General features: G+C 38.8%; 1 protein-coding gene across 4 annotated transcripts in view; it reads left to right on the top strand.

Moving 5' to 3' along the window:
• Positions 1-26905, top strand: part of ARNT (aryl hydrocarbon receptor nuclear translocator) — a 61887-nt gene extending 34982 nt beyond the window's left edge. For 2 of the 4 annotated variants that reach the window (XM_059080027.2, XM_059080046.2), the window contains 17 exons: positions 1049-1262; positions 4980-5193; positions 6610-6712; positions 9684-9749; positions 10173-10258; positions 11807-11883; positions 12541-12675; positions 15393-15467; positions 17636-17787; positions 20167-20277; positions 20437-20509; positions 20662-20785; positions 20977-21079; positions 21461-21608; positions 22969-23131; positions 23915-24081; positions 24846-26905. In XM_059080027.2, the coding sequence (XP_058936010.1) occupies positions 1049-1262; positions 4980-5193; positions 6610-6712; positions 9684-9749; positions 10173-10258; positions 11807-11883; positions 12541-12675; positions 15393-15467; positions 17636-17787; positions 20167-20277; positions 20437-20509; positions 20662-20785; positions 20977-21079; positions 21461-21608; positions 22969-23131; positions 23915-24081; positions 24846-24935 (2101 nt within the window). In that variant the 3' untranslated portion in view covers positions 24936-26905. The remainder of the gene's footprint in view (positions 1-1048; positions 1263-4979; positions 5194-6609; positions 6713-9683; positions 9750-10172; positions 10259-11806; positions 11884-12540; positions 12676-15392; positions 15468-17635; positions 17788-20166; positions 20278-20436; positions 20510-20661; positions 20786-20976; positions 21080-21460; positions 21609-22968; positions 23132-23914; positions 24082-24845) is intronic. The other 2 variants (XM_059080037.2, XM_067035928.1) reach the window with 1 other exon arrangement.
• Positions 26906-27373: the final 468 nt, after the last annotated feature.

The following is a 27373-nucleotide window of genomic DNA, read 5'->3' as shown; positions in this document are numbered from 1 at the left end:
ATCCAGTTTGAAAACTACTGGATTATTATTATTATTATTTTATTTTATTTTTATTTTTTGCGGTACGCGGGCCTCTCACTGTTGTGGCCTCTCCCGTTGCGGGTGCTCTGGACACGCAGGCTCAGCGGCCATGACCCACGGGCCCAGCCGCTCCGCGACTGGAACCCGTGGGTTCCTCCTGGATCGGGCCATGAACCTGTGTCCCCTGCATCAGCAGGTGGACTCCCAACCACTGTGCCACCAGGGAAGCCCATGGATTATTATTTTTAACAATGATATTCTGTTTGATTTTGAGGAAGTTAGTATTGGAGATATGTTCTGCTTACCCTGGTGAGATCCAGATTGTATGTTTTCAGGCCTTTAAACATCTTCCTGTCCATTTCACTCCTATTCTCCAGTTCACTTTGTCCCAAATTGGACACCCATAAGGGACCTCTACTAGATGATATCTTACAAATCTCATGAGCTCAGTGTACTGGAACCAAATCCAGATAGAGAAAGTAGGGCTTCGTGCATTAGTGGGACAAGTAAAACTTCCAATTCTGCTTTCTAATGTTGAGAATGAGAGATGCTTAGAACAAACAGCATTTTATAGACCAAGGGAATCTATACTATCAATTTTTGTATCAGCTGTTGAGCAACATACTTGTGTTGGAAAAAATTGGTCATTTTATGTTTTCAGCCTTTAAAAAGTTGAATTGGTAGACATGAAATCAGCCAAGCTGCTTTCAACATTTTTTAAGACTGTCATTTCTTAAAACACATTTTGTTCTGAGGGAGTGGTAATTTACATAGGACGTGAAGTTTCCAGGAGTTAGAATTGCTGGTATCTGCTTGTACCCTGTCTGCCTCATTAGTTTCTATTCCATACTTGCTCTGCATGAGAAGTTTGGCAAACCTTACTTTAACTTCTGAGACTTAAGCATCACTAAATCTAAATACCACATTTCTTCAGCAGCTCACTTGGTATTCATATCTCTCTCCCGGCTCCCAAATGGCCAGATGTGACCACCTGGATGGGGCTTCCCCTTTCTCTCTCTCCATGCAGGGAAAATCATAGTGAAATTGAGCGGCGCCGACGGAACAAGATGACAGCCTACATAACAGAACTGTCAGACATGGTACCCACCTGTAGTGCCCTGGCTCGAAAACCAGACAAGCTAACCATCTTACGCATGGCGGTTTCTCACATGAAGTCCTTGCGAGGAACTGGCAACACATCCACTGATGGCACCTACAAGCCGTCTTTCCTCACTGATCAGGTCTCTGGGAAGCACAGCTGAGAGAGTCTAGAATCTTTTGAAGGTTTTGATCTTTTTGGGGTAGATGACCATAATCCTGAATAGCACATTATATTGGGAGTCAGAGCAGAGCTGAGTCTGTAGTTTCTTATTTATTTATTTATTTAATTTATTTTTCGACTGCTTTGGGTCTTCGGTTGCTGCACGCAGGCTTTTTCTAGTTGTGGTGAGCGGGGCCTACTCTTACTTGTGGTGCGCAGGCTTCTCATTGCCGTGGCTTCTCTTGTTGTGGAGTACAGGCTCTAGGCATGCGAGCTTCAGTAGTTGTGGCTTGAGGGCTCAGTAGTTGTGGTTTGAGGGCTCTAGAGAACAGGCTCAGTAGTTGTGGCACATGGGCTTAGTTGCTCTGCAGCATATAGGATCTTCCCAGACCAGGGCTCAAACCCGTGTCCCCTGCATTGGCAGGCAGATTCTTAACCACTGTGCCACTAGGGAAGTCCCTGTAGAGTCTTCAAAGCACAAGAATTCCTCTCTGAAGGAAATATTCAGACCATGGGAAAGTGAGTTTTGATCCCTGACTATACCATTTATTAGCTTTGGAGCAGTGAGAAGTAGAGAAGAATTGTGAAAGTTATTTAGCAAAACTTATAAGTACTTTAGAGCTGTACTCATGAAGAACAGTGGAATCACAGGGAGAAGAAATGACTGTGTCCATGAACCAGTCATTTTCCTTGGCTTTAGTGTTACAGAAGGTGGAAGGAATCTATTTTTTATTCTTGAAGCAGCTTCCAGTTTTAGTGCTACAAGGAGTCTAATAGGAAGTTGTCGTTGCTTAGAGATGTGCTCTGTTACATTTGATGCACTATGAGAAAAATAGAGAAGGCAAAAACATTTCTAGCTTTTCAGGAGCTCAGTCTGAATATGAATATGTGAGTGGTAGGATACACACATAAGTGAAAAATGATAGGAAAATGGGTGTGGAGAAGAAATGCCTTAAAAAAACTTATTAATAATTTATATAGGATTAGATATGTGTGTGTGTATATATGTATATATACATGTATATATACATATATACATATATGTATGTATATATACTAGAGGGATAGCTAAAGTGAATAGAATGGCCAGGCCTGAGTGAGAATAGTCAGCAAATACTTCAAAGAGTAAGGAAGCCATGTTGTGTTTTATTAAAAATAACACTTGGTTATTGCAGAAAAATTTGTAAAATATAGGAAGTATAGGGAAGAAAAAATTGACCTGTGATGCCATGCTTTTATTCAGAGGATTAGAAGGAAAGGAAAAATATAATTTGGAAGAAAGCAATAAGAATTTTCCAAATAGGATGGTCTATATGAAAGTACATATAGCACAAATGTTTTATATATGTACATTGAAATAGTTAATCAATTTGTTCTAACGGAACACATACAGATATTGATTCAACAAACTCCAGTAATGCACATTTTGTAAACTAACCAGGTGCTTTGTGCTATTAGAAATGTAAAGAATGGTAAGAGATAGTCACTGGTAGAAACAGACATGTAAGTAAATCAATCATAATATAAACACAGAATCAGTTCTGTATCAGAAGGAGGTGCAGTAATAAGTCCTGTAGAAGTGCAAATATGGAAAGTGAAGAATAGGGGAATACTGTTGTAAATATTGGAAATAACTTGATCAAAAGCATAGTGAGAATAATCAGGTTATTCAAGGAAAATCAGGTAGTTTAGCATGCCTTGGGAGATGGTAATAGGAAAGTAGGCTGGGACCTGATGATGGAATATTTAGGTGTTACGTTAAATAATTTAGATTTTAATTTTTAGGCAATGGGGAGCTATAAAAAATGTAGCATTTTAAGGATGGATCGGAGACAGTGTAAGCAGGAAGACCATTTGTCTTGGCATGAGATGACTAGGACAGTGACGTTGTATTTGAAAATAAAATTTATAAAACTGAGTTATCCCTGGAGTGTGAGAAAAAGGAGTTAGAGTTTTGAGGCCTGTATCCTGAGAGGAAGGGTGTACTGTTAATCAAGAAAGGAAATGCTAGAAGAGCACAGAGGATTGTTTTCGAAGGGGGAAATGACAGGTTTTGAGATGTTGAAATTGAATTGCTGGTAAAATGTCTATTTGGAGATGCTTAATAGATTTTAGGCAAGTCTAGGCATATAGATTTGGGTATCATTTCTTAGTGGAGGAGTGGATATGATTTCTCTGGGAGAGAGTGTGGAATAGAGAAGAGAACTTAAGATAGAACCTTGGAAATGCCTACACTTGAGACTTGAACAAAGAAGAGGGAACCTGAAGCAGAGAAGGCACATTTGGAAAGGAAGTATAAGTTGGAGTGCAGTGTCATAGAAGCTAGGGAGAAATAAAATTTAAAGGGTAAAATGAGTAACACTATCAGATATACAGTGAGATTGAGTAAAATGATATGGACTCATGAAAGGGGACTTAAGTTGGCAGTTAGGAATACATTAGTAACCTGAAAAAACATGAATGTAGTGGTTTAGAGTGAAGATTGCATTGGGTTTGAGAAATAAGTGAAAAGAGAGTAGAGCCAGTGAGTGTAACACTACTATTAATTTAAGCTTGGCGCTGAAAGATGAATTGGGCAAAGTGGAGGGAGGTTTTTTATAGAATTGAGAAAACTTGATCATGTTTAACATCTGAGGGGAGAGACTTCCCTCTTGGCGCAGTGGTTAAGAATCCGCCTGCCAGTGCAGGGGACACAGGTTTGCGCCCTCGTTCAGGAAGATCCCACATGCGGCGGAGCAACTAAGCCCATGTGCCACAACTACTGAGCCTGCGCTTAAGAGCCTGCAACCCACAAGGACTGAAGCCTGTACGCCAAGAGCCTGTGCTCCTCAATGAGAAGCTCGCGCACCGCAACGAAGAGTGGCCCCTGCTCGCCACAACTAGAGAAAGCCTGATCAGAGCAACGAAGACCCAATGCAGCCAAAAATAAATAAATAAATAATTAAAAAAAAAAAAAAATCTGTGGGGAAAGAGAGAGAAAAACGCCAGTATTTGTAGAGCAAGATCCTAAAAAGAGACCAGAGAGTGAGATCAAGAACTCATTTATTTATTTATTTAAAAAATAATTTTTAAAAATTTATTTATTTATTTAATTTATTTTTGGCTGTGTTGGGTCTTCATTGCTGTGCGCGGGCTTTCTCTAGTTGTGGCGAGCAGGGGCCACTCTTCATTGTGGTGCACAGGCTTCTCATTGCGGTGGCTTCTCTTGTGGCGGGGCATGGGCTCTAGGCACGGGGGCTTCCGTAGTTGTGGCGAGTGGGCTCTAGAGCGCAGGCTCAGTAGTTGTGGCGCATGGGCTTTGTTGCTCCACGGCATGTGGGGACTTCCCGGACCAGGGCTTGAACCCATGTCCCCTGCATTGGCAGGCGGATTCTTAACCACTGTGCCACCAGGGAAGCCCAAGAACTCAATTATTGTTAATGGTAAGCCTTTTTATTCCCTGTCTTGAGTTCTGAAGTAAAGAGGAGGAGGTGGATAGTGACATAGACACATTGAGGAAATATCTATTGGAATAAACTGTCTTGTCCGTGAAGGTAGTTATATTTAGGTTGCAAAGCTGTGCCTGTGGATTAGACAGAAGCCAGCAATTACTTATGGAGAGATACATATGGCCTGAAGTGTCTTATTTCTTTCCATGAATAATATTTGGTTTTTCAGAAGAGTTCAGTATTAACTTGTATTTCTCTTCCTTGGGCAGGAACTGAAACATTTGATCTTGGAGGCAGCAGATGGCTTTCTGTTTATTGTCTCATGTGAGACAGGCCGGGTGGTATATGTCTCTGACTCAGTGACCCCTGTTTTGAACCAGCCACAGTCTGAATGGTTTGGTAGCACACTCTATGATCAGGTGCACCCAGATGATGTGGACAAACTTCGTGAGCAACTTTCCACTTCGGAAAATGCCCTGACAGGTATGAGTTAATGTGGATGGAAAATGAATGGCCAATTCTTTCTTCTTTTTTTTTTTCTGAGATAGAAAAGGTGTTTTAACTCTTAAATTTTTTTTTTTTTTTTTTTTTTTTTTTGCGGTATGTGGGCCTCTCACTGTTGTGGCCTCTCCCGTTGCGGAGCACAGGCTCCGGACGCGCAGGCCTAGCAGCCATGGCTCACGGGCTTAGTTGCTCCGCGGCATGTGGGATCTTCCCGGACCAGGGCACGAACCCGTGTCTCCTGCATCGGCAGGCGGATTCTCAACCACTGCGCCACCAGGGAAGCCCACTCTTAAATTTTTTGATTGAATCTGGCAAAACTTTTAGAATTTTCTCCTTTAATGAATATAATCTTTTCTTTTTATCCACATGCAGGTAATGTATTTTATAGCTCATCTTTAGAAAATATTTCATTAGTGACAATGCTCATAAAAAGTTTACTTTGATCTTAATATTAGTATAAATACATAGTAACAGCCAAGCCTACAATAACCCCCACCACCACCCCTCCAGCCATTCCAGAAGAATGAAATTATCCGTGTTTCTGTCTCATTTGTATGGGTAAATACCTGGTATTTTTTCTACCCTGTTGTGCTTGGCTTTGGCTTGGTATTAGGTTCTATGATAGTAGATTTTTATTTTAGAGGGGGATGATTATCAGTGTATAAGGTGTGTTTTGGGGGTTTTTTTTGTATTTATACTATCTTTCTGTCTTGTTGCCCCCACCTCCTCCCCCCCATTTAATGTTATTCAGTCCTTTTGCCCTAGTTTGGCTGAAGGAAACAAGTTACATCTGCTCCTAAGTGATCTAGAAAAAATTTTAATGTGGAAGTAGATTAAAACTGGTAATTAAAATAAAATCCATTATGGTCATATTAATGTTGGTATTTAGCTTTCATTTATGTTTTTATGGGTTTCATTTTCCTAGTTCTTTTTCTCAAAAGTTCCCACTGGTTTCTGTATAATAAAGGGAGGAACAATTTTAGCATGAGACAGATGGGTGTTTCTGTAGCATATAAAATTATTTGTTATTAAAACAGTGACATTCACTCCATGCATGTGTGTGCGCGTGCATACGCACATTGCATGAGTGTTTATAAAAATAATCAGACCTAAGGATATAGCCTTGCTCTTGCTTGCCAACTTTACCTACTTCTACTCCTGTCTTGCCTTGCACAAAGTTATTTCCAGTGCTTTGAACTGAAGCGTAAGATTCACTGATGGGAATTAAGGTGTTTTAGGCTTGAAAAAAATCCATCTCCTAGTTGGCTTATTCTCTTATAAGGAGTTTGGAGAGCATGAATAGGCTACTTACTTATCTTTGCCTCCAGTATCTCTCTCTCCCTCTTCCCCACACACAAGAATGTACTCCAGACTGTTCTTCACATCCTTCTTCAGGGCGTATCCTTGATCTGAAGACTGGAACAGTGAAAAAGGAAGGTCAGCAGTCTTCCATGAGGATGTGTATGGGCTCAAGGAGATCTTTTATTTGCCGTATGAGGTGAGTGTCAGGATGAGGATTGTGATTTGCCATAGGAAGAATTAAGAGCTGAGGGTTTGATTTCTGGTCAGAGGAGTTAAACTTCTAAATCCAAGCTCCAGTTAGATTAAATTTAGCTCTCAAGACCCATATGAGTTGTAACACAGAATAAAGTGTTAAGGAAACTAACATTTACTGAACTTCTCCTACACCAAACATTATGATAGGTGCTTTATGTCTGTCATCTCATTTCCCACAACTGCCCAATAGGGTAGAATTCCTGGTTACTATTTTGCTGATTTAAAAAAAAAAGACTCAAAGAAATTGACTTCCCAGGATTACATAGATAATGTTTGATACAGGATTCCATTTTAATCCATACTAGTTGGATGCCAATACCTATGTTTTTTCCCAGTATATCACGAGGCCACATCCAGGTACTCAGACCATTTCTGCACCCCTCCTTTTTTTGTAGAAATTTAAGACTTTATTATGTCTTTCACTTAATATTTAGCATTAATAAATTATATACTATACAGTTTAGGATTCTGAAGAAAGGATGGTGATACTTCACAGCTAGAGAAAACACCTCTTAAAGTCACAAAATAAATTCAGGTTGTATAATGGAAATTGACTACATTTTACAAGAGGATGCTTCTTAGAAATGATGAATAGGATATTAAGAAAGGTTTCCTGGGGGAGTTTAAAAATTGAATATTATGTGGCTTAGTGGTTTAGAGTAGTTTCTGGACCCAGACTACTGGATTTATCACTTATCTTCTGAGACCTTGAGCAGATTAAATGACTGCTTTGTGTTTGCTTTTTTTAAAAAAATTTTTATTTATTTATTTTTGGCTGCGTCAGGTCTTAGTTGCAGCGCATGGGCTCTTCATTGCAGCATGTGAGCTTCTCTCTAGTTGCCGTGTGCAGGCTCCAGAGCACATGGGCTCAGTAGTTGTGACGTGTCGGCTCTCTGGTTGTGATGCACGGGCTCCAGAGCGAGTGGTCTCAGTAGTTGTGGCTCACAGGCTTAGTTGCTCCACGGCATCTGGGATCTTAGTTCCCTGACAAGGGATCGAACCTATGTCTTCTGCATTGGAAGGCAGATTCTTAACCACTGGACCACCAGGGAGGGTCCCCCTGCTTTGTGTTTTTATTTCTTCATCTAATATTGGGAGTTATATCAACCTCATAAAGTTGTTATAAGGGTTAGATGAATAAATATATGTAAAGATGCTTAAAATAGTGCATGACACATGTAAAATTCTATGTAAATTTTATTTATTATTATTAAAGAAGTGAAAGAAAGAAAGTAGAGGGCTTCCCTGGTGGCGCAGTGGTTGAGAGTCCGCCTGCCAATGCGGGGGACATGGGTTCATGCCCCGGTCCAGGAAGATCCTATATGCCGTGGAACGGCAGGGCCGGTGAGCCATGGCCGCTGAGCCTGCGCATCCGGAGCCTGTGCTCCGTAACGGGAGAGGCCACAACAGTGAGAGGCCTGCATACCACAAAAAAAAAAAAAAAAAAAAGAAGAGAGGATGGGAGAGAGTGTCGCAATATGTGGACATGGCTAATGCAGAGACATAGGCAGGAGCAAGATAAATAATAACGAAATATAGCAAATAGATTGTGTTGCAGCATAGTGCTGGAGTCAACAAACCACAACTCTTGTTTGTAAATAAATCTTTATTAGAACAGCCATGCCCATTTGTTCACATACTGTCTGTAGCTGCTTTTGTGCCATAATAGCGGAGTTGACTAGTTGCAACAGATTGTATGGCCCACAAAGCTGAAAATATTTACTGTCTGGTCATTTACAGAAAAAGTATAGTAACCCCTGATGTAGAGAATCTCTGCATTTGAAGAGCATGTAGAACATTTTGACTTAAAACTCTGGGACAGTTAGAAGTTATAGAAATACCAAACCTGACTTCTTTATCCTTCCTTGTTAGGAGCATTGTTACCAATTTTCTGTGTCAAGTTGTATTCAGAGCCTGTTATCTGGCTGTTAACTGATGGAAGCTTCTTTGATAGTGTAGTGCAACTTTAAAAAAAATTTTTTTTTTATTGACGTATAGTTGAATTACGGTGTTGTGTTAATTACCGCTGTACAGCAAAGTGACTCAGTTATATATATTCTTTTACATATTCTTTTCCATTATAGTTTATCACAGGATATTGAATATAGTTCCCTGTGCTATACAGTAGGTCCTTGTTGTTTATCCATTCTACATTATACCAGTTTGCATCTGCTAATCCCAGACTCCCAATCCAGTCCTCTCCTACCTCCCTCCCCCTTGGCAACCAGCAGTCTGTTCTCTATGTCTCTGCTTCTGTTTCTGTTTCATAGATAGGTTCATTTGTGTCATATTTTAGATTCCACATATAGGTGATATCATATGGTATTCTTTTTTGTGGCTGAGTAGTATTCCATTGTATATATATACCACATCTTCTTTATCCATTCTTCTTTCAGTGTACATTTAGGTTGTTTCCATGTCTTGGCTATTGTGAAAAGTGCTGCTGTGAACATAGGGGTGCATGTATAATACCTTTTTGAATTATAGTTTTGTCTGGGTATATTCCCAGGAGTGGGATTGCTAGATCATATGGTAATTCTATTTTTAGTTTTCTGAGGAACCTCCATACTGTTTTCCACAGTGACTGCACCAACTTACATTCCCACCAACAGTGTAGGAGGGTTCCCTTTTCTCCATACCCTCTCCAGCATTTGTTATTTATAGACATTTTAATGATGGCAATTCTGACCGGCATGAAGTGGTACCTCACTGTAGTTTTGATTTGCATTACTCTAATAATTAGCGATGTTGAGCATCTTTTCATGTGCCTATTGGCCATCTGTATTTCTTCTTTGGAGAAATGTCTCTTTAAGTCTTCTGTCCATTTTTCCATTGGGTTGTTTTTTTTTTGTTGAGTTGTATGAATGATAGTGCAACTTAATTGCTTTTAATCTCTCTGTTCATTGAAACAGGTGTGGCAATAGCTCTGTGGACCCAGTCTCCATGAATAGACTGAGCTTTGTGAGAAACAGATGCAGGTGAGATCCTAAGCTGTTAAAAAAAAAAACCCAAAGGGATGGCCAAGTACCTTTAGAGATCGTCACATTTTCAACTATTTTACTATTGTACTTCTTTCAGCAGCTCTCACCCTCATCCCTCACTTCCCAGTTACTTTTTTTCTGGCAATATTTTCCTGAACTTCTAAAGCTTTTGCTCATCCTGTTTAAGGAAGTTACGCTACCACTTTACCTATTGATACTTTCTTCCTGCTGCAGTACCTTTCAGTTGCTTTACTTTGGCAAAGGTAAAAAATATGCTGGTCACTTTTGGGTGGGAAAGGTCCAAGTACAGTCGTCCTGTTTTATAAACACCCAAGAGCCTAAAGTTAAAGGTACTAAGCCAGCATTGCCTTTTAAATGTTACTGAGTAGGGTTTTCTCCTCACACCTGTAATTTTTCTAGGAATGGACTTGGCTCTGTGAAGGATGGGGAACCTCATTTCGTGGTGGTCCACTGCACAGGCTATATCAAGGCCTGGCCCCCAGCAGGTAGGAAAGTTGAATAGTGACTTCTTCCTGGGTGCAGCAAGTTCCTCACAGAGTCCAAGAAAGTTAGCTAATATTTATCTTGTACCTGTAGTATATGAAATGTACTTTGGTATAAACTGTAATAGGAAAGAAAAAGTGGACTCCTTCCCTTCCTTTATGGATCTTATATTCCAGTTAGGGAGATGAATTACTCAGACTTGAAAATGACTTGGTGATGGCTGTGTCACAGAATGTAGTTTTTAAATGTCCAAATAGTAATGTATACTGAATACCTGTATCTAAGTATATTTGTGTGCAAAGAAGCAGTTGACATTGAATGCAGTTGATTTGGGAAAGTTTTCTAAAGTAGGAGCAAGACTTGGATGGAGAAAGGGGGAAATGGCTTGATTGTAGTAACTTGTAAAGGGGATATTCTCTGCAAAGACTTTAAATCAGGATGTGAGCAGATTAATTTTACTAGAACTTGAAGTCAAAAAGGGAAGGTGAGAAAAGTGGTTGGGGTACAAGGATCAGCCTTTTAACCTGGCTTGTCAGAATTTCCAAATTGTAGCAATTTTATTACCTCCCTGCTGGGTAGGTGTGCCTGGGAAGTGGGGGTTGTAGGGAGATAGAAACTAAGAGAGGGAAGGTGGTGTATTTTGGTAAAGGTTAAACTTTGGATTTGGAAAAACCTGGGTTTGATTCTGGCATTGTTATTTATTAGTGGTATAACTTAGGGTAAGTTGCTTGACTTGTATGGGAAAAAAAACCCCTCAATTTTCTCATCTATAATTTAGAGATAATATAACCCATATAGAGTTATTGTGAGGATTAGATTTAATGTAAGGAAAGCATCCAGCCTAGTGCCTGGTGTATGGTAGGCACCCAATAAATGGTAGTTAAATGTAATTAAGAAAAATTAATTTTAAGTCATAATGAAGTTTGAACTTTTTAGTTTATATACTGTATAAACCATGCATTTGAGATATACATTATCTTTTATACTTCTGTGTAGCTCTCAAAGAAATACTATTTTTCTTGGTAAAAAGAAGAAAAATATGTAGAGTAGAGGGAAAATGCAACCTTCTTCCCTTTCCACATAAACATTGAAACGCTAGCTTGTCTCTTTTCCAAAGGACATAAATAACTATTGGTGTTTGGTTTAATTTCATTTTTGTTTGTTTGCTTACTTTGAAAGTCACAGGTTAGGCAAGACATCCGTTCTCTGCCTGTGATATGGTCACAGAGTAAATGGCTGTCTGCATATGTATTTGGTTTGGCCAGCATAGTCTTTTAGAATACTTTGAGTGAGACCTGTACTCTGCAGTTTATTATAATTAATATGAGAATAATATATGAATTAATATATATAAAAGTACTTAAAATAGTACCTGATACAATGGTAAGTTCTTTGGGTTGTTTACCTTTATTCTTATCTTTCAGCAGTCTGTATTGTTTCATACCTAGTCACTTCATACCTACATGTGTTTTAAATCTTTACATATCTGACTTTTGAAGGCAATTGAGTTTGAGATACCTGTTAATACTTTTAACTTCACCTTCCTGAAGGTGTCTCCCTCCCAGATGATGACCCAGAGGCTGGCCAGGGGAGCAAGTTTTGCCTAGTGGCTATTGGCAGACTACAGGCAAGTATGAATTTTCCGCATCTGTATCACCCACTATCAGTGGGACAAAATCTCCTTCAGGATGTGTTCATGTTATTTTTTCTTTTACTCTCTGAATACAAATGAAGAATTCTGAAAAACTCCGAATATTTTGAGGAATATGGTATTCATAGTTAACATTGCTTCTCTTGGATTTAGCAGAAGCTGAAGAGAGTGAGAGAGAGAGATCTTTTCCTCTTTCATACGTTTAGCTTTGCAATGCTGAATTTTCTATTTCCAACTAATTTCTTTTGCTCCTATACAATAGAAGAGAGATCTTTTCATTTTTCATTACATGACTAACAGTAGAGAATTGGAATTATTTTGATTCTCCTTATAAAAACAGATGTTTCTTGGTTACTTGGGAATATAATTTTCCAATCTGAATAGTGAATACCACCTAGCTAAATGAAAGTATGTGGGTTTTAGGTTGAATGAATTATTACCTCTCTTTACAAAGTTCGTGAAGAGTACATGTGTAGGAGTGGAGCTAGGCCTCATGCCCTATCTGTAATGATCACTTTTTCCTTTTTGGATGGGTTGTGAAAGTTTAGAAATTTCTAAAATTGGAAACCTGATGGGAAATACATCTGTAAAGAATGGTGTCATTTAATCTCATTTTTATCTCTTTTCTTTCAGGTAACTAGTTCTCCCAACTGTACAGACATGAGTAATGTTTGTCAGCCAACAGAGTTCATCTCGCGACACAATATTGAGGGAATCTTCACTTTTGTGGATCATCGCTGTGTGGCTACCGTTGGCTACCAACCACAGGTGAGGAGCTGGAGCTATTACACCACTGATATTTAGGCTTCTGTTTTCCCTTTGCTATGCTGAGATTATTCAATCATATAATTCCAGAGATAGCCAAAACATGTCAGCCCCAACTCAGAAAAAGATATGATCCTAGTCTGTTGATAGCTAAATATAATTTCAGCTTCCTACCAAGGTTATCATCTGATCTAGAAAAATATGGCCTGTGAAACCAGGCTGGAGCAGCAGGTACAGATATGTATTTCTTTTTTGTTAGTGATATTAATACAGATAATGATGCAAAACTGCTTATTTTAACTAGTTATAATGATATAGCCACCTTTAGGTAATTAATATAATCATCTAGTTGCATAGTAACCCATAAAGTATGCAAATTTAGCACCAGTTATTATGATTTATTTAGATACCTCATTCAGCAGACCAGGTAACTATGTCTGAATTGAGAAACAAGTCATTACATAAACTTTCAAAATTACAGCTGCCAGGAGGGACTTCTGTAAAGAGGTTGGTGAAAAAGAGATCTTGAAAAAGGAGAACAAGGTCAGAGAGCATTTACACTACCTGATGCAACACCTGTTGTAAAGCTGTTGTTACCAACACAGTGTGGTGTTGGTGTAGGAATAGTTACATAGATCAGTAGATGAGAATCAAGTCTGTTCTCATATTTATGGTCAACTGATTTTCAACAAAGATGCCAAGACAATTCAAGGGGAAAAGAAGCTTTTCTAATAGACGGTGACCAAACAGTTGTATACTCATAGGCAAAACAAAACAAAAAGAACGTACACTCTTACCTCACACCGTACACAGAAATCAACTTGAAGATATAAAGGTGTAAATGCCAAAGTTATAAAACTTCTAGAAGAAAATAGGATAAAATCTTTGTGATCTTGAGTTAGGTAAAGATTTTTTTTTGGCCACATTGTGCAGCTTGCAGGATCTTAATTCCCCCACCAGGGACTGAACTCAGGCCACAGCAGTGAAAGCGCCGAGTCCTAACGACTGGACTGCCAGGGAATTCCCTAGGCAAAGATTTTTTATATGACACTAAAAGCATGATTCACAAAAGAAAAAATTTGGTAAGTTGGGTTTCATAAAAGTTAAAATTTGCCCTCTTAAAAGGGCATCATTGGGCTTCCCTGGTGGCGCAGTGGTTGAGAGTCCGCCTGCCGATGCAGGAGACACGGGTTCGTGCCCTGGTCTGGGAGGATCCCACATGCTGCGGAGCGACTGGGCCCATGAGCCATGGCCACCAGGCCTGTGCGTCCGGAGCCTGTGCTCCGCAGCGGGAGAGGCCACAACAGTGAGAGGCCCGCATACTGCAAAAAAAAAAAAAAAAAAAAAAAAAAATGGGCATCATTAAGAAAGTGAAAAGACCAGCCACAAATTGGGAGAAAATATTTGTAAATCATATATCTGAAAAAGGATTTGTATCCAGACTAAAGAACTCTCAGAACTCATTAAGACAACCAGCCAGTAAAAAAGGGGCACAAGATTTGAATAGACATTTCACCGAAGAAGCAATATGAATGGCGTATAAATAGTTGCTCGTCATTAGGAAAGTACAGATTAAAGCCACAATGAGATACCACTATATGCCCATTAGAATGGCTGTCATCAAAAAGTATTGGTGGGCTTCCCTGGTGGCACAGTGGTTGAGAGTCCGCTTGACAATGCAGGGGACACGGGTTCGTGCCCCGGTCCGGGAAGATCCTACATGCTGCGGAGCGGCTGGGCCCGTGAGCCATGGCCACTGAGCCTGCGCATCCGGAGCCTGTGCTCTGCCACGGGAGAGGCCACAACAGTGAGAGCCCCGCGTAACGCAAAAAATAAAAAAAGTATTGGCAAGAACATGGAGAAACAGAACCTTCATACATTGTTAGTAGATAAGTAAAATGGTATAACTACTTCGGAAAACCATTTTGGCAGTTTCTTAAAAAGTTAAACATACACTTACCCTATACAAATTAGCAATTCCACTCCTAAGTATTTACCCAAGAGAAATGAAAACATATGTTCACACAAAGATTTATACACAGTTGTTCATGTCTGTATTATTCATAATAGCCAAAACGTGGAATGTCCATTAACTAGTGAATGGATACACACTGTGGTATATCCATGTTAGAATATTTATGAGCAATAAAAGGGATATACTGTTGATACATGGAACAACATAGATGAACTTCAAAAATATTGTGTTAAATGAAAGAAGCCAGACACAGAAGACTACGTATTGTATGATTCCATTTGTATAGAAAAGGCAAAACTAAAGAAGCAGAAGCAGATCAGTGGTTGGCCAAGGGATTAGGAGCAGGGATTGACTACAAATGGGCAGAAGAGAACTTTTGGGTGCAGTGGAATGTTCTAAAACTGAATTGTGGTAATGGTTGTACAGCTGTATACATTTATTATAGGTCATCAAATTAGAATTGTAAAATTCATTTACAATGAGTGAGTTTATCTAAATTATACCTCAAATCTGTAAAAAATTCAGTTAAAATAAATGTACAATATCCTGAAAAAGAAGAATGCTCTAGAGGTCAGTTGTTTAGCAGATTCCATCTTTTTTTTTTTGTCTTTTTTTTCCCCCCTTCACTCTTATCCATAATCTTAGGATAAAAGCAAGAGAAATGAAATCCAAGTCCCCTGCTAATGGCCCAGGAAAGTTAGATGATCATAGAAGTGTCAATTTTACTCTTCTTTTTCTTTTTTAGGAACTCTTAGGAAAGAATATTGTAGAATTCTGTCATCCTGAAGACCAGCAGCTTCTAAGAGACAGCTTCCAACAGGTAACTTTTCTTCCTGGTTTGGATTGGAATAGTATTTTAATCTAATATCTGTTACTACATTCATTCCACAAATATTTATTGACTGCTGATTAATTGAGTACTGTGGCAGGCCCTGCAGTTTTATGTTCTTTAGTACTTAACCTGTATTTTTAAGAAACAGAAAAGGACCAGTACTTTGAAACTATGGATAATATTCAAGGTATTTTTGTTTGGCTTTGGCTACTCAGTGTCTTATATCCAAGGGGCTGTCTTTAAAGTATTTAAAATATTCTACACTTCACTGAAGAGTGGATAGTAGTTGAATAATTCGTCTCACAGTTTTTTTATAGATAAGTGAAAGTTGGCTCTTAATTGTAAGCAAACTCTTAATTTCAGGCCCTAGATCCTGAAAACATCTGGCGAATTTAATTTCAGGACAGACTTGGCTTTAGATAGTAGCTCTTACTTTATATTAGACTGGTTAGTTTTCCTCTTTAAGCCTCAATAGTGTTTTTACTGATACAATGGGTATATAAGATAAAGCATTTAAAGCACGAAGGCCAACTTCTAGAGGAAATCAGACAATGGCAGTAAAAAGTCTCTCTGTCTCTCTAATTCCTCAGTATCACCTGTTCCATCCACTCACATTATGGGTAGTCTTTTTTTTTTTTTGTAGCATAGTCTTAGAAAAGCTACTCTGACTTGCTGTTGAAACAATTCAAAGTTAAGGATGTGGACTTCTGGCAGTGTGAGAAGATGTTGTACAGTATATTTTAAATCCATGAAATTCATAATTCTGATGCTTTGGGCCATAGAGTATCACTTTATCACTTCTAGAAAATTGTTTATTCCAAAGCAATGGGCCATGTATACACTCTGTAATCTCATGGTTTTTATTCTGATATCAATTGCTGCTATGATACTAGAGTACAGAAGCAAAGGTACTTTTTAATGTGCAGACTAGTTGCTGCTTACTAGTTGCTGATTTCTAGATTTTGATGTTTCTTCTGTCTAGATGGATTTGTATTTCTTTTTGCTTTTCAGTACATAAATGTAGTTGCTATTTCTAATGAAGATTGTTTTTCTCTCTTTTTTTTTTCTTCCCGTTTTGGTTCTTGTCATGCTTTGTTTCACATTTGATTTTTTAAAGTTTTATTTATGTATTTTAAATGTGCCATTTTATTATTGCTAAGTGAAGTATGTCCCATTTTCTTTTATAATTATTTCTCAGTCAGATTGTAATGTCAGCAGTTACTGCCACACTCTTGTCAACTTAAACACAAATGTTATCACTTAACTTTTTCTTAAAACGCAATTTAAAATGTAGATATTTTGAATTACTGGGCTTATACTTCATTGGCATGGATATGTACAGTAATAATCAGGTTCCAAATCCAGTACTTAGTTTGTATACAAATGTAATTATGTTCATTGTGCATATATTATACAGTGAGCACATGTAAGTATTAAAGATTACTTATTATTGTTTAAATGTAGATGTTCATATCTCATTTCTCTTTTATAATGTTAAATAAATGTTGTTCTTAAAAAAAGAAAAAAACATATAGCCTAGTGCTTGACATATAGTAAGTACCAAATAAATATTAGCTGCTAATATTATTTTTTTTACTGTTAAGGAGGGGGTTCAAAAGATTATTTTCTGTTCTTTGAGATTAGAAACTAAAATGATCTAAAATTGCTTTGTTTTAAAAAATAAAAGCAAAACAGAACTAAAGCCAACTTAGTTTTATTTATAGAAACCTTCATGGGTGCTATGAAAACAAATTCTCAGGCTTGGCAGAAAAAGCTAGGATTGAGGGGCAACATGTAAGCTATGTTCAGTGTCATTAAACTTATAAAGGCCTAGTAAATTTGCTAGATCAGTGTATTCTTTAAGGGACTTTCCAAAGGAAGTAGGGAAAGGTAGTCTTTTCTCTCCTGGAACAATTGTTACTCCTGTTTGATATTGACAAGAGTGGTTAGATAGCTTGGAACTCTGAGAGAAACATGATAAATATACCTCCTTATTGTTTAGTCACTTATTTTTACTCCCCAAAACAACAAAATGTTGTTAGTAACATTGCAGGAGACTGTTACTTCAAGGACAGTGACACAAGGATCTTAAGGTTGTAAATGTCTAAAGAAAATTTTTTGTGGGTTTTCAACTGATAGCATGAAAACTTTTTCAGGTGGTGAAGTTAAAAGGCCAGGTGCTATCTGTCATGTTCCGGTTTCGGTCTAAGAACCGAGAATGGCTCTGGATGAGAACCAGCTCTTTTACTTTCCAGAACCCTTACTCAGATGAAATTGAGTACATCATCTGTACCAACACCAATGTGAAGTATGTACCATAAAGACCTTTTCCAATGTTGGGATTTCTCATGGGCCAAGTCTGCTTAGCCTTATGAGGTTACCTCCTCTTCTGCTTTTCTAGTAGTAAACACCATTATTTCTTCATCTTCCAACTTCTTAGAATTTGGGGTAGTTCATCCAGGTAGAGTAAAATTTTTTTTTTAATTTAATTTTTTACTGGAGTATAGTTGATTTATACAGGTAGAGTAAAATTTTAACAAACAGTAGCTTAGAGACTAAATTCTGAAATGTGAAGGGTTTGGTCAGTTGACCTTTGAACAACATGAGTTTGAACTGTGTGGGTCCACTTATGCAGATTTTTTTCAGTCGTAAATGCTACAGTACTATGTGAGCTGCATATATGGAGGGCTGACTATAAATTGTACTCAGATTTTTGACTGCTCAGAGCGTCGGTGCCCCTAACCCCCATGTTGTTCAAGGGTCAACTGTATTTCAACTTTATGTTTCAACCCTTTTTAGAAAGGATTTTGTTTTATACACCAGTTTATTACTCTAGTCTGACAGGAATTTTTTCTTGAGCAGGTATCTGCAAACTTTTTGTAAAAGACCAGATACTAAATATTTTAGCATTGTGGGGCATACAGTCTCTATTGAAGCTTCTCAATTCTGCTGTTATAGCACGAAAACAGTTCTAGACAACTGAAATGAATAAAGATGGCTGTGTTCCAGTAAAATTTACAAAAACAGGCAATGGACTGAATTTGGCCCACTGACCATAGTTTGCTTTAGAGCATAGCTATATTCACTCTTTTGTTGGCTTCTGTTTCTCTGTTCCTTGATTCTTTTCTCTTTGAACTTTCTCAGCTTTGTAAGAAACTATTTTATTAAAATAGATTTCATATACCATACAGTTTACTCATTTAAAGTGTACAGTTTCTTAAGTATGTCACAGGGTTGTGCAAGTATTACCACACACACAAAAAAACTATTACCTCCAAAGAAATCCTGTACTAATTAACAGTCATCCTCCCCAAGTCCTATGTAACAACTATTCTATTCTGTGTCTCTATAAATTTGCCTGTTCTTATAAATGGAAACATATAAATATATGGTTCTTTTGTGACTGGCCTCTTTCACTTAGTATAATATTTTAAGGATCATCCATGTTGTAGCATGTATCTGTACTTCATTTCTTTTTATTGCCAAATAATATTGCTTTGTATTGGTATACCACATTTTGTTTATCCATTCATCAGTTGATGGATATTGAGTTGTTTACACTTTTTGGCTGCTAAGAGTGCTGCAATGAACATTTGTGTACTAGTTTTTGTGTGGATATGTTTTTATTCTCTTTGGTATATACCTAGGAGTAGAATTGCTGGGTCACATGGTGACTCTATGTTCACTCTTTTGGGGAACTCCCAAACTGTTTTCCAAAGCTGCTGTACCATTTTACCTTCTCATCAGCAATGTATGAGGGTTCCAGCTTCTCCACATTCTTGCTGTCTTTTTTTATTGTACCCATCCTAGTGGGTGTTGGTTGTCAAGGTACTTCTTTTCCATTTAATCTATCTGTGTAGAATTGGCCTTAAACCCAGGTGTGAAGATTTGATTATAAATAATTAGCAAGTGTGAATAATATCGGTGACAACATGGAGTCTCTGTCCTCCAATTCAACTTTCAGGACTTGTAAAGTTTAGTTCTTTGCTAATTAATTTTAGTATAACGGAGTAGATTCAGTTAGAAATTTTCATTAACTTAGGACTCAGATCATTGTAGTTTTTTGGGTTTTTGATTTTGTATCTTTATATTACAGAACAACAACTGTTTTGTGTTTCTGTTTTGCTTAAATTTTGAAATGTTTAAGTCTTTTTAAGAAGTTGTTTCTGGAAATAATGGCTTTCCCCATTTTTGCATCCTACAGTTTTTCCCACTACAGTAAGTTTTAGTTGATTCTTAGTATTTTATTTTGTAATAAATACTCTTTGTAGAAAATTCAGAAAGTATTGAAAATAGTAAAGAGAAGGAAAAATATTCTCACTCTCTAGAAATAGTCTTTGTTAATGTTTCATTGTGTACTTTCAGTTTTTTACTTATGCTTTTTTTAAAACACAATATATGGATATACATACACACATCCACAACGACTAGGTATTGAATACCTGGAAGGAGTTAGAGCCCAAACAGGATGAACTCTTGTTCCGTAGGACATAGTTTCTATTTGTACCATGTTTTCTGTAGTGTGAATTATTTGCTGAATCTGAAGTTACAGATTATCATAGGATTGGACTTGAAAGGGGAATTTATCAATGATTACCCCATGTACAGGTGAATCTATAATGTCTTATGTACAAACAGAGTCAGATACTTTTTTTTTCTTTGTTCTCTCTACTCTTCATTTTCCTAGGAACTCTAGCCAGGAACCACGGCCTACACTGCCCAACACAATCCAGAGGCCACAGCTAGGTCCCACAGCGAATTTATCCCTGGAGATGGGCTCAGGGCAGCTGGCACCCAGGTGAGAAATGGTTGAAGAATCATTTATTGAGCAGTGACTAGCCTGGGGTGGTGGCTGTATACAGTCCCACTTTTTTGTTTGTTTGTTTTAAGCCTTTCCCCGGATTCTTTTTAAAAATCTCTTTTCCCGTTTCTCTCTTTACTTGCCTTTAACATATAGGCAGCAGCAACAGCAAACAGAATTGGATGTGGTACCAGGAAGAGATGGACTAGCCAGCTACAATCATTCCCAGGTTAGTGTGTCTTCTTTGAGGGATGGTGAGCATTTCCTTAAGAAGTATCCCTGAGAGCCAGTTAGAGTATATGTGTATCTTAAATGAATTTTAGGGTTATTGAGTTGTCATGTTAGACCTTCTTGGTTATTTATATCATTGTATTTCCACAGGTTTCTGTTCAGCCTGTGACAACCACAGGGCCAGAACACAGCAAGCCCCTCGAGAAGTCAGAGGGTCTATTTGCCCAAGATAGAGATCCAAGATTTTCAGAAATCTACTCCAACATCAATACGGGTACATTTCTTCCTTATTCTCATTTTAAATTCTCATTTTCATCACTTACTGATGGGCCTACAATTGCCCAATCAGTAGTCTCCCAGTATATTTCCATTTAATCCTAAAACCTCATGAGTAAATAGGAACTTGCTGAACTAATATACTACAGCCCCTTGACTGGCCCTCCCCCAACTCCTTTTGGTCCACAGATCAGAGTAAAGGCATCTCTTCCAGCACTGTCCCTGCCACCCAACAGTTATTCTCCCAGGGCAACACATTCCCTCCTACCTCCCGGCCGGCAGAGAATTTCAGGTGAGCCCCATATGTTTGTGCTGCTTTACATGGCAACTGAGGGATTCAGTTACTGAATCCAAGTTTTATTCTTCCCTAGCTTTCTCTGGTTATTTCAGACAAAGCAGTGGAACTTGTAGGCCTAGGATGAGAAAAGCTTGCTTTTCTTCCTCCTTTTTCTTTGCACCTGTCCTGTTGCCATGTTCTAGGTTCCATCTCTGTGTGTCCTGATCAGTGTGTGACTGTCAGTCTTTCTTGTCTCTTCCAAATTCTGTTATCAAGTTTTCCTTAACCCCAGGGAGTCAAGGGAATCTAGGTATAGCACTAGATTGTCCTGTGATTCCTAGATTCTGTGATAAATGCACCTTTTTAATCCTTACCTCACTATTTGTTCACTCCTAGAAATAGTGGTTTGGCCCCTCCTGTAACCATTGTCCAGCCATCAGCTTCTGCAGGGCAGATGTTGGCCCAGATTTCTCGCCACTCCAATCCTACCCAGGGAGCAGCCCCAGCTTGGACCCCTAGCACCCGCCCAGGCTTCTCTGCCCAGGTAAACCTTCTCATCTGTCTGTCCCTTGTGTATTTTTTTGTTCGTTTGGTTAGACTTTTCTACATATGTAAAATTATTGCTATCTGTCTTAGACATCTTCTTTCCACCCCCCCATCCCCTTCCTTCCAATTTTTATCTTTATTGGGAGCAGCTAATTAAAAACCATAGATACGGGCTTCCCTGGTGGCGCAGTGGTTGAGAATCCGCCTGCCGATGCAGGGGACGCAGGTTCCTGCCCTGGTCCGGGAAGATCCCACATGCCACGGAGCAACTAAGCCTGTGAGCCATGGCCGCTAGGCCTGCGCGTCCGGAGCCTGTGCTCCGCAACGGGAGAGGCCACAACAGTGAGAGGCCCGCATACCGCAAAAACAAAAAAACAAAAAAACAAAAAACATAGGTAATACAAACATCTCAGAGTCCATGGTTTTCACATTCACCTTAAATCAAAATTGCTCACAAACATCTTGAACAGGTTTCAGTTTCAGATTTGTTTTGGAGTAAATTCTGAGAAGTTTCTACTTTGGTTAGGGCTACAAAAACAGGAACAAAGGAGAAAATTAATCACTAATTTATACACAGTGATATCTATTTACCAAAAAAAAAAATTGTGTTGAAAAATCCTCATATAGTATATATGTGTATATATAAAATATGTTAAGGCTAAAGTAATGTCCTGTTATATGTTGATATATACTTATATTGCATAAGTAATATCTTAAATAAAAAGCCAAAACCAGAAGTAAACTCCAGAATTGTTATATGCAGTATGACCTCATTGTATAAAAAATGCATAGGAAAATAAAAACTGGAAGAAGTTATCCAAAAATGTTAACCATGGGTCTTTGGTGGTAGAATTATGGATGATTATTTCCTTTTTATTTTCCTCCCTTTTGAAAATATCCCACAGTGCATATGCATTACTACTGTAGTGAGAAAAATGTTTAGTTACCAAAAAAAAAATCATTAGGAACAAACAAATGTGGTACAGACTAAATAAAATGATACAAAGTGTTTTTTCTCTATATATAATGCTATACTATTATTAATACCTCTAGTTTTTGTATAACTTTACAGTTTATAAAATGCTTTTGTTTAAGTCATTCTCGATTAATTCTCACAACTCTAAATGTGTACTGTTACTAATCCCATAGTTCTTTGTTTTTTGCAATTTATCACAAGTGTCTAAAAATAGTGTCAAGGGAGATAGGGAATTAATTGGAAGAAATATACAATGAGATATAAGTAATGAGCTTGGCTCAAAATAATCCAGTGATTGACAGAGGTAACTTAACTCTCACAGGAATGGCCTGTGCAATAATGTTAATGTTCGATTTGCTCTCTACCCCTTTCTTTCTTTTAGCAGGTGGCTACCCAGGCTACAGCCAAGACTCGTTCTTCCCAATTTGGTGTAGGCAACTTTCAGACTCCATCCTCCTTCAGCCCCATGTCCCTCCCTGGAGCTTCCACTGCGTCACCCGGTGCCGCTGCCTACCCAAGTCTCACCAATCGTGGATCCAACTTTGGTGAGTTCAGACTAGAAGGAGAAAAATCACACCACTAAAGAGAAAGGATTTTGGGCTTCCCTAGTGGCGCAGTGGTTAATAGTCCACCTGCCAATGCAGGGGACACGGGTTCGAGCCCTGGTCTGGGAAGATCCCACATGCCACGGAGCAGCTAAGCCTGTGTGCCACAACTACTGAGCCCGTGCTCTAGCGCCCGCAAGCCACAACTACTGAGCCCGTGTGCCTAGAGCCCGTGCTCCACAGCAAAGATAAGCCACTGCAATGAGAAGCCCGCGCACCACAACGAAGAGTAGCCCCTGCTCGTTGCAACTGGAGAAAGCCCGCGTGCAGCAATGAAGACCCAACACAGCCAAAAATAAATAAATAAAATAAATTTATTTTTAAAAAGAGAGAGAAAGAATTTTGTAGTTAAAATGGCTTGCTTTTGTCATGGCTGTACTGACCTAATTATAGGAAAATGCAAGGTGACAGTCTATTTGGAATATAAAACATACCCACATGAAAAAGACTTTAGCACATATAACAAAAAGCATGTAAAGTATTATAAATTTAATAACATGCAAGTGTAGTCTGAATGAGCAAAGGACTCTTTGGAAAGGGTACCTAGAGAAGAAAAATGAATCTGGGACCAGGGTTTGAAATAGAAGAGGCGTTGATTTGCAGAAAGAAGGGCAGAAAGTATCTAGGTAAAATTAATGATTTGCATGTGATAATATGCTAGTTTCTCCTCTCTAGTGGAGTTAGCAGATTGAAGTTGTTTATTCTTCCTTGCTGTATTTTTAGCTCCTGAGACTGGACAGACTGCAGGACAATTCCAGACACGGACAGCAGAGGGTGTGGGTGTCTGGCCACAGTGGCAGGGCCAGCAGCCTCATCATCGTTCAAGTTCTAATGAGCAACATGTTCAACAGCCATCAGCACAGCAACCTGGCCAGCCAGAGGTCTTCCAGGTGAGAGGGTGAACAGACTTCAGAAAACCAGAAACAGGGAGAGAGTCAGGGAGGAGAGACAGAGAAGAAAGCATGCATGGATTCAGGTGTTTGATTGAGGTTAGTTAGAAGAAAAGAGTCAAGACATATAGGAATAGATGTCATTAATTGAAAAGATTGTGAACTTAGTCTGCTGCACAGCCTTTAACCAGACCATCGTTAGTGATGTGAAGCGCCATGTGAAGACATCAAAAAAAGTAATTTTGGCCCATTCACAGAGAACCATGTGCCCACTTGATAGTACTTTAGGTATAAAAATACTGAATACAGCTATAAAGGTCTATTTACATACATCCTGAGGGGACTGCAAGAGTCAGTGGAGTAATCTCAGGTGGGACAAAGGAGGAGCTTAGTTTAAAACACAGGTTGAAAGAAGGCAAAACAAGGTTTTGGTGGAAAACATAATAGGATAAGAGATATTCCATATGTGTCCAGAGGGGGGTTTTATGAAATGTGACAAGCAGATTTTTCTCCTTTTGAAAATACTGAGGTCTAGAAAAGAGGGAAAATGTGGAACTGTAGGAGGAAGACAGAGAAGGAACTAGGAAGAAAGGTTGTCATCTAAAGGAGTCAGTGTTGCTGGGAGTAAGGAAGGCTAAGAGAACTCAGCACAGCAGAAACTCTCTGGGGCCAGAGATTACAGTTCAGGGGAATGTTGGGAGGCAGCTTGATAAACGTAAAGGATCAAGGTATGTGACCCAAACTTATTCTTTTTCACTTATTAGGAGATGCTGTCCATGCTGGGAGACCAGAGCAACAGTTACAACAATGAAGAATTTCCTGATCTAACTATGTTTCCCTCCTTTTCAGAATAGAACTATTGGGGTGAGGATAAGGGGTGGGGGAGAAAAAAAAGATCACCATTTGTTTTTAAAAAGCAAATCTTACTATAAACAGAATAAAAGTTCCTCTCCCTTCCCTTCCCTCACCCCTGATGTATACCCCCTTTTCCTTCTGACCTTTCCCTTGTCTTCCTTATTTCTCTCTGAGATAACATTTATAGAAGAAATGGAGTGAATCCTCAAGGCTTTGGGGACCCTTTGAAAAATTGAGACTGGATAAGGTTAAGAATGCCTTTCCTGACGTCTCCTGACCAGAAATTTTGTGCAGAGATGATTTGTGCTGGGTCAAGGGACAGGTTAGAGAACCTGGCATCCACTATTTGTGGATACTATGGCTTATTTCTGGAAAGAAATTCTCAAGGTGGAGGAGGGGAGAAATGTCCTCATGTTTGAGGACAGTGAAGCATGGTAGGTATACATGGGGCTTTAGGAAGTGAGCATAGGCTCTTTCTGCTGCCTGTGAGCAATTCCTCTGGAAAGAAACATGAGTAAGGAAGTGTGAGAGAGAGAGAGAGAAGGAAAGAGAGAGAGAGAGAGAGTGTGTGTGTGTGTGTGTGTGTGTATACGCATGCATGTGCACATGTGTGTGCATGAGCACGTGCACGTTTGTTTCTGTGTTCTCCCTTTTGGGGAATTATGCAAAATTTGTCCCAGATTTTGTCTTTCTTTGTGTTTTTTAAAGAGTCCTAAGGAGTTAACTCTTCCAGGTATTTTCCACTTAGTATTGCAGCCAAAGAGTATTTAAATAAACGTCTTTGCTGCACTTATATCTATGCCCAGCCAATAGGCAACTATAAGCAAATATATAAAGTCTTTTATTGAAATCGTTGGTCTCTCATCGAACACATATAGTGATAAAGCTGGGTCATTCCTGCTTTTGGTGCTCTCACCTTATATGGAAGATCTGCAAACATTACAGAAGTAGGCTGGCAAGATAAACACTTTTAGAAACCCACTACTTGGCCATAAGGATAATGCTGCATTTTTCTGTCAGAATCACATATGATGTGTGTTCTGTAGAGGTTATATATGCATGGAAACTCAACTTCTTGGATTAGCAGTCCCAGTGAAAATCCTCACTGGTGGAGTTTAAACCAAATACCAAGCCTTCTTGCAAAGTAACCTCTTTCATCCCATTCTCAAAGTATCCAGTCTGCAAGAAACGGAGATTTAGGTCTCTTCTGGGCCTATAGTTCTTTCCTCTTTGCTCCCTTTCCAATCTTGAGATTGGATTTTGCTTTATAGTACACGTGTAATAAATCCATGTGATAGATGGGACCTGGACTCCCATCCCGACAGGGTCACTTAACAATTAACTATAGCCATATAAACGCGGATACAGGTTACTACTTTCACTCTTTACCTTCCTCAGGTAACAGCCATGTGTATCGGCCTTTTTTTTGTTTGTTTGGCTCAGGCCAGTATCTTAAGTGCAAGATTGAATAAGGAGAAGACATACTAAATGTAGCCATAGGGGACTGAGGAACATAGGTGGCCTTGGAGAGGCTGAAAGAATGTCATTAGGTTTCCCTCCCTTTTGTCTCCAATCTGGTGCCAGGTAGTGGAGTGGAAAAGGAGACAGTTTATTTTTTTATTCTATGTGCACACATACAATATACATATATATTTATATCACAGTTTAAGAAACCAAAAAGTTGAGTTTCCAATGAAATCCTTGTTTTTTAATAATCAGCTGTTTTTAAATGTGATCAGGACTATAATATTGTACAGTTATTATAGGGCTTCTGGGGAAGGGGAGGGGCGGGAGAAGATGCTCTGGGGGTTTTGTTTCTGCTTTTCCTTCAGGGTTTTATTTTTGATTTTTTTTTTTTTTTCCTTCTTGGCCATTTCTGTACTGCTGGCATCTGTGCTGAGCCTTACAGTGGCAAAAATAATGACATGTAGCAAAGATTTTAAAACAAAATATTTTTTCCTTTTGTAAACTTTCCTGTGTTGTGTGATCTTGATTGCGGCTTTATTATTCCTTCCCAGCTCATAAACAACAAACACCCACAACTAGTTGAATCCATAGCTTGTGCTTCAAATATGCAAACATAAAGCACAGTATGTCTATAATTTCAGGAATCAGAAATCATAGGGCTCTGATCACTCAGCATTCCTTGGTTGTCCTCCTGATCTTGACTCATTCTGAGTAAAATCATCAGAGACATCTGACCATGGGATGGGGGGGTGGGGGATTGCCCAAGTCCTTGGGAGAGGGGGAAAGTTGGGACTTGAGACCAATAGGGCACTTCTGGATTTAAAGGAATTAGGGATGGGGAAATTTAAACTATTCAGGTCTAGACCTAATTTCCCTCTAGGACAATGTTTCATTAGGAAATTTAAAAAACCCATAAGCATAATCCTGTGTTCTTGAGGGTCTATGTGTGTAATCCAGCTAGAAACTGACT

This window comes from Kogia breviceps, chromosome 1, assembly GCF_026419965.1.
Source record: "Kogia breviceps isolate mKogBre1 chromosome 1, mKogBre1 haplotype 1, whole genome shotgun sequence".
Taxonomy (NCBI): Eukaryota; Metazoa; Chordata; class Mammalia; order Artiodactyla; family Physeteridae; genus Kogia; species Kogia breviceps.
Note: the sequence above shows the minus strand (reverse complement) of the source record. Positions and strands in the feature narration are given on the sequence as shown.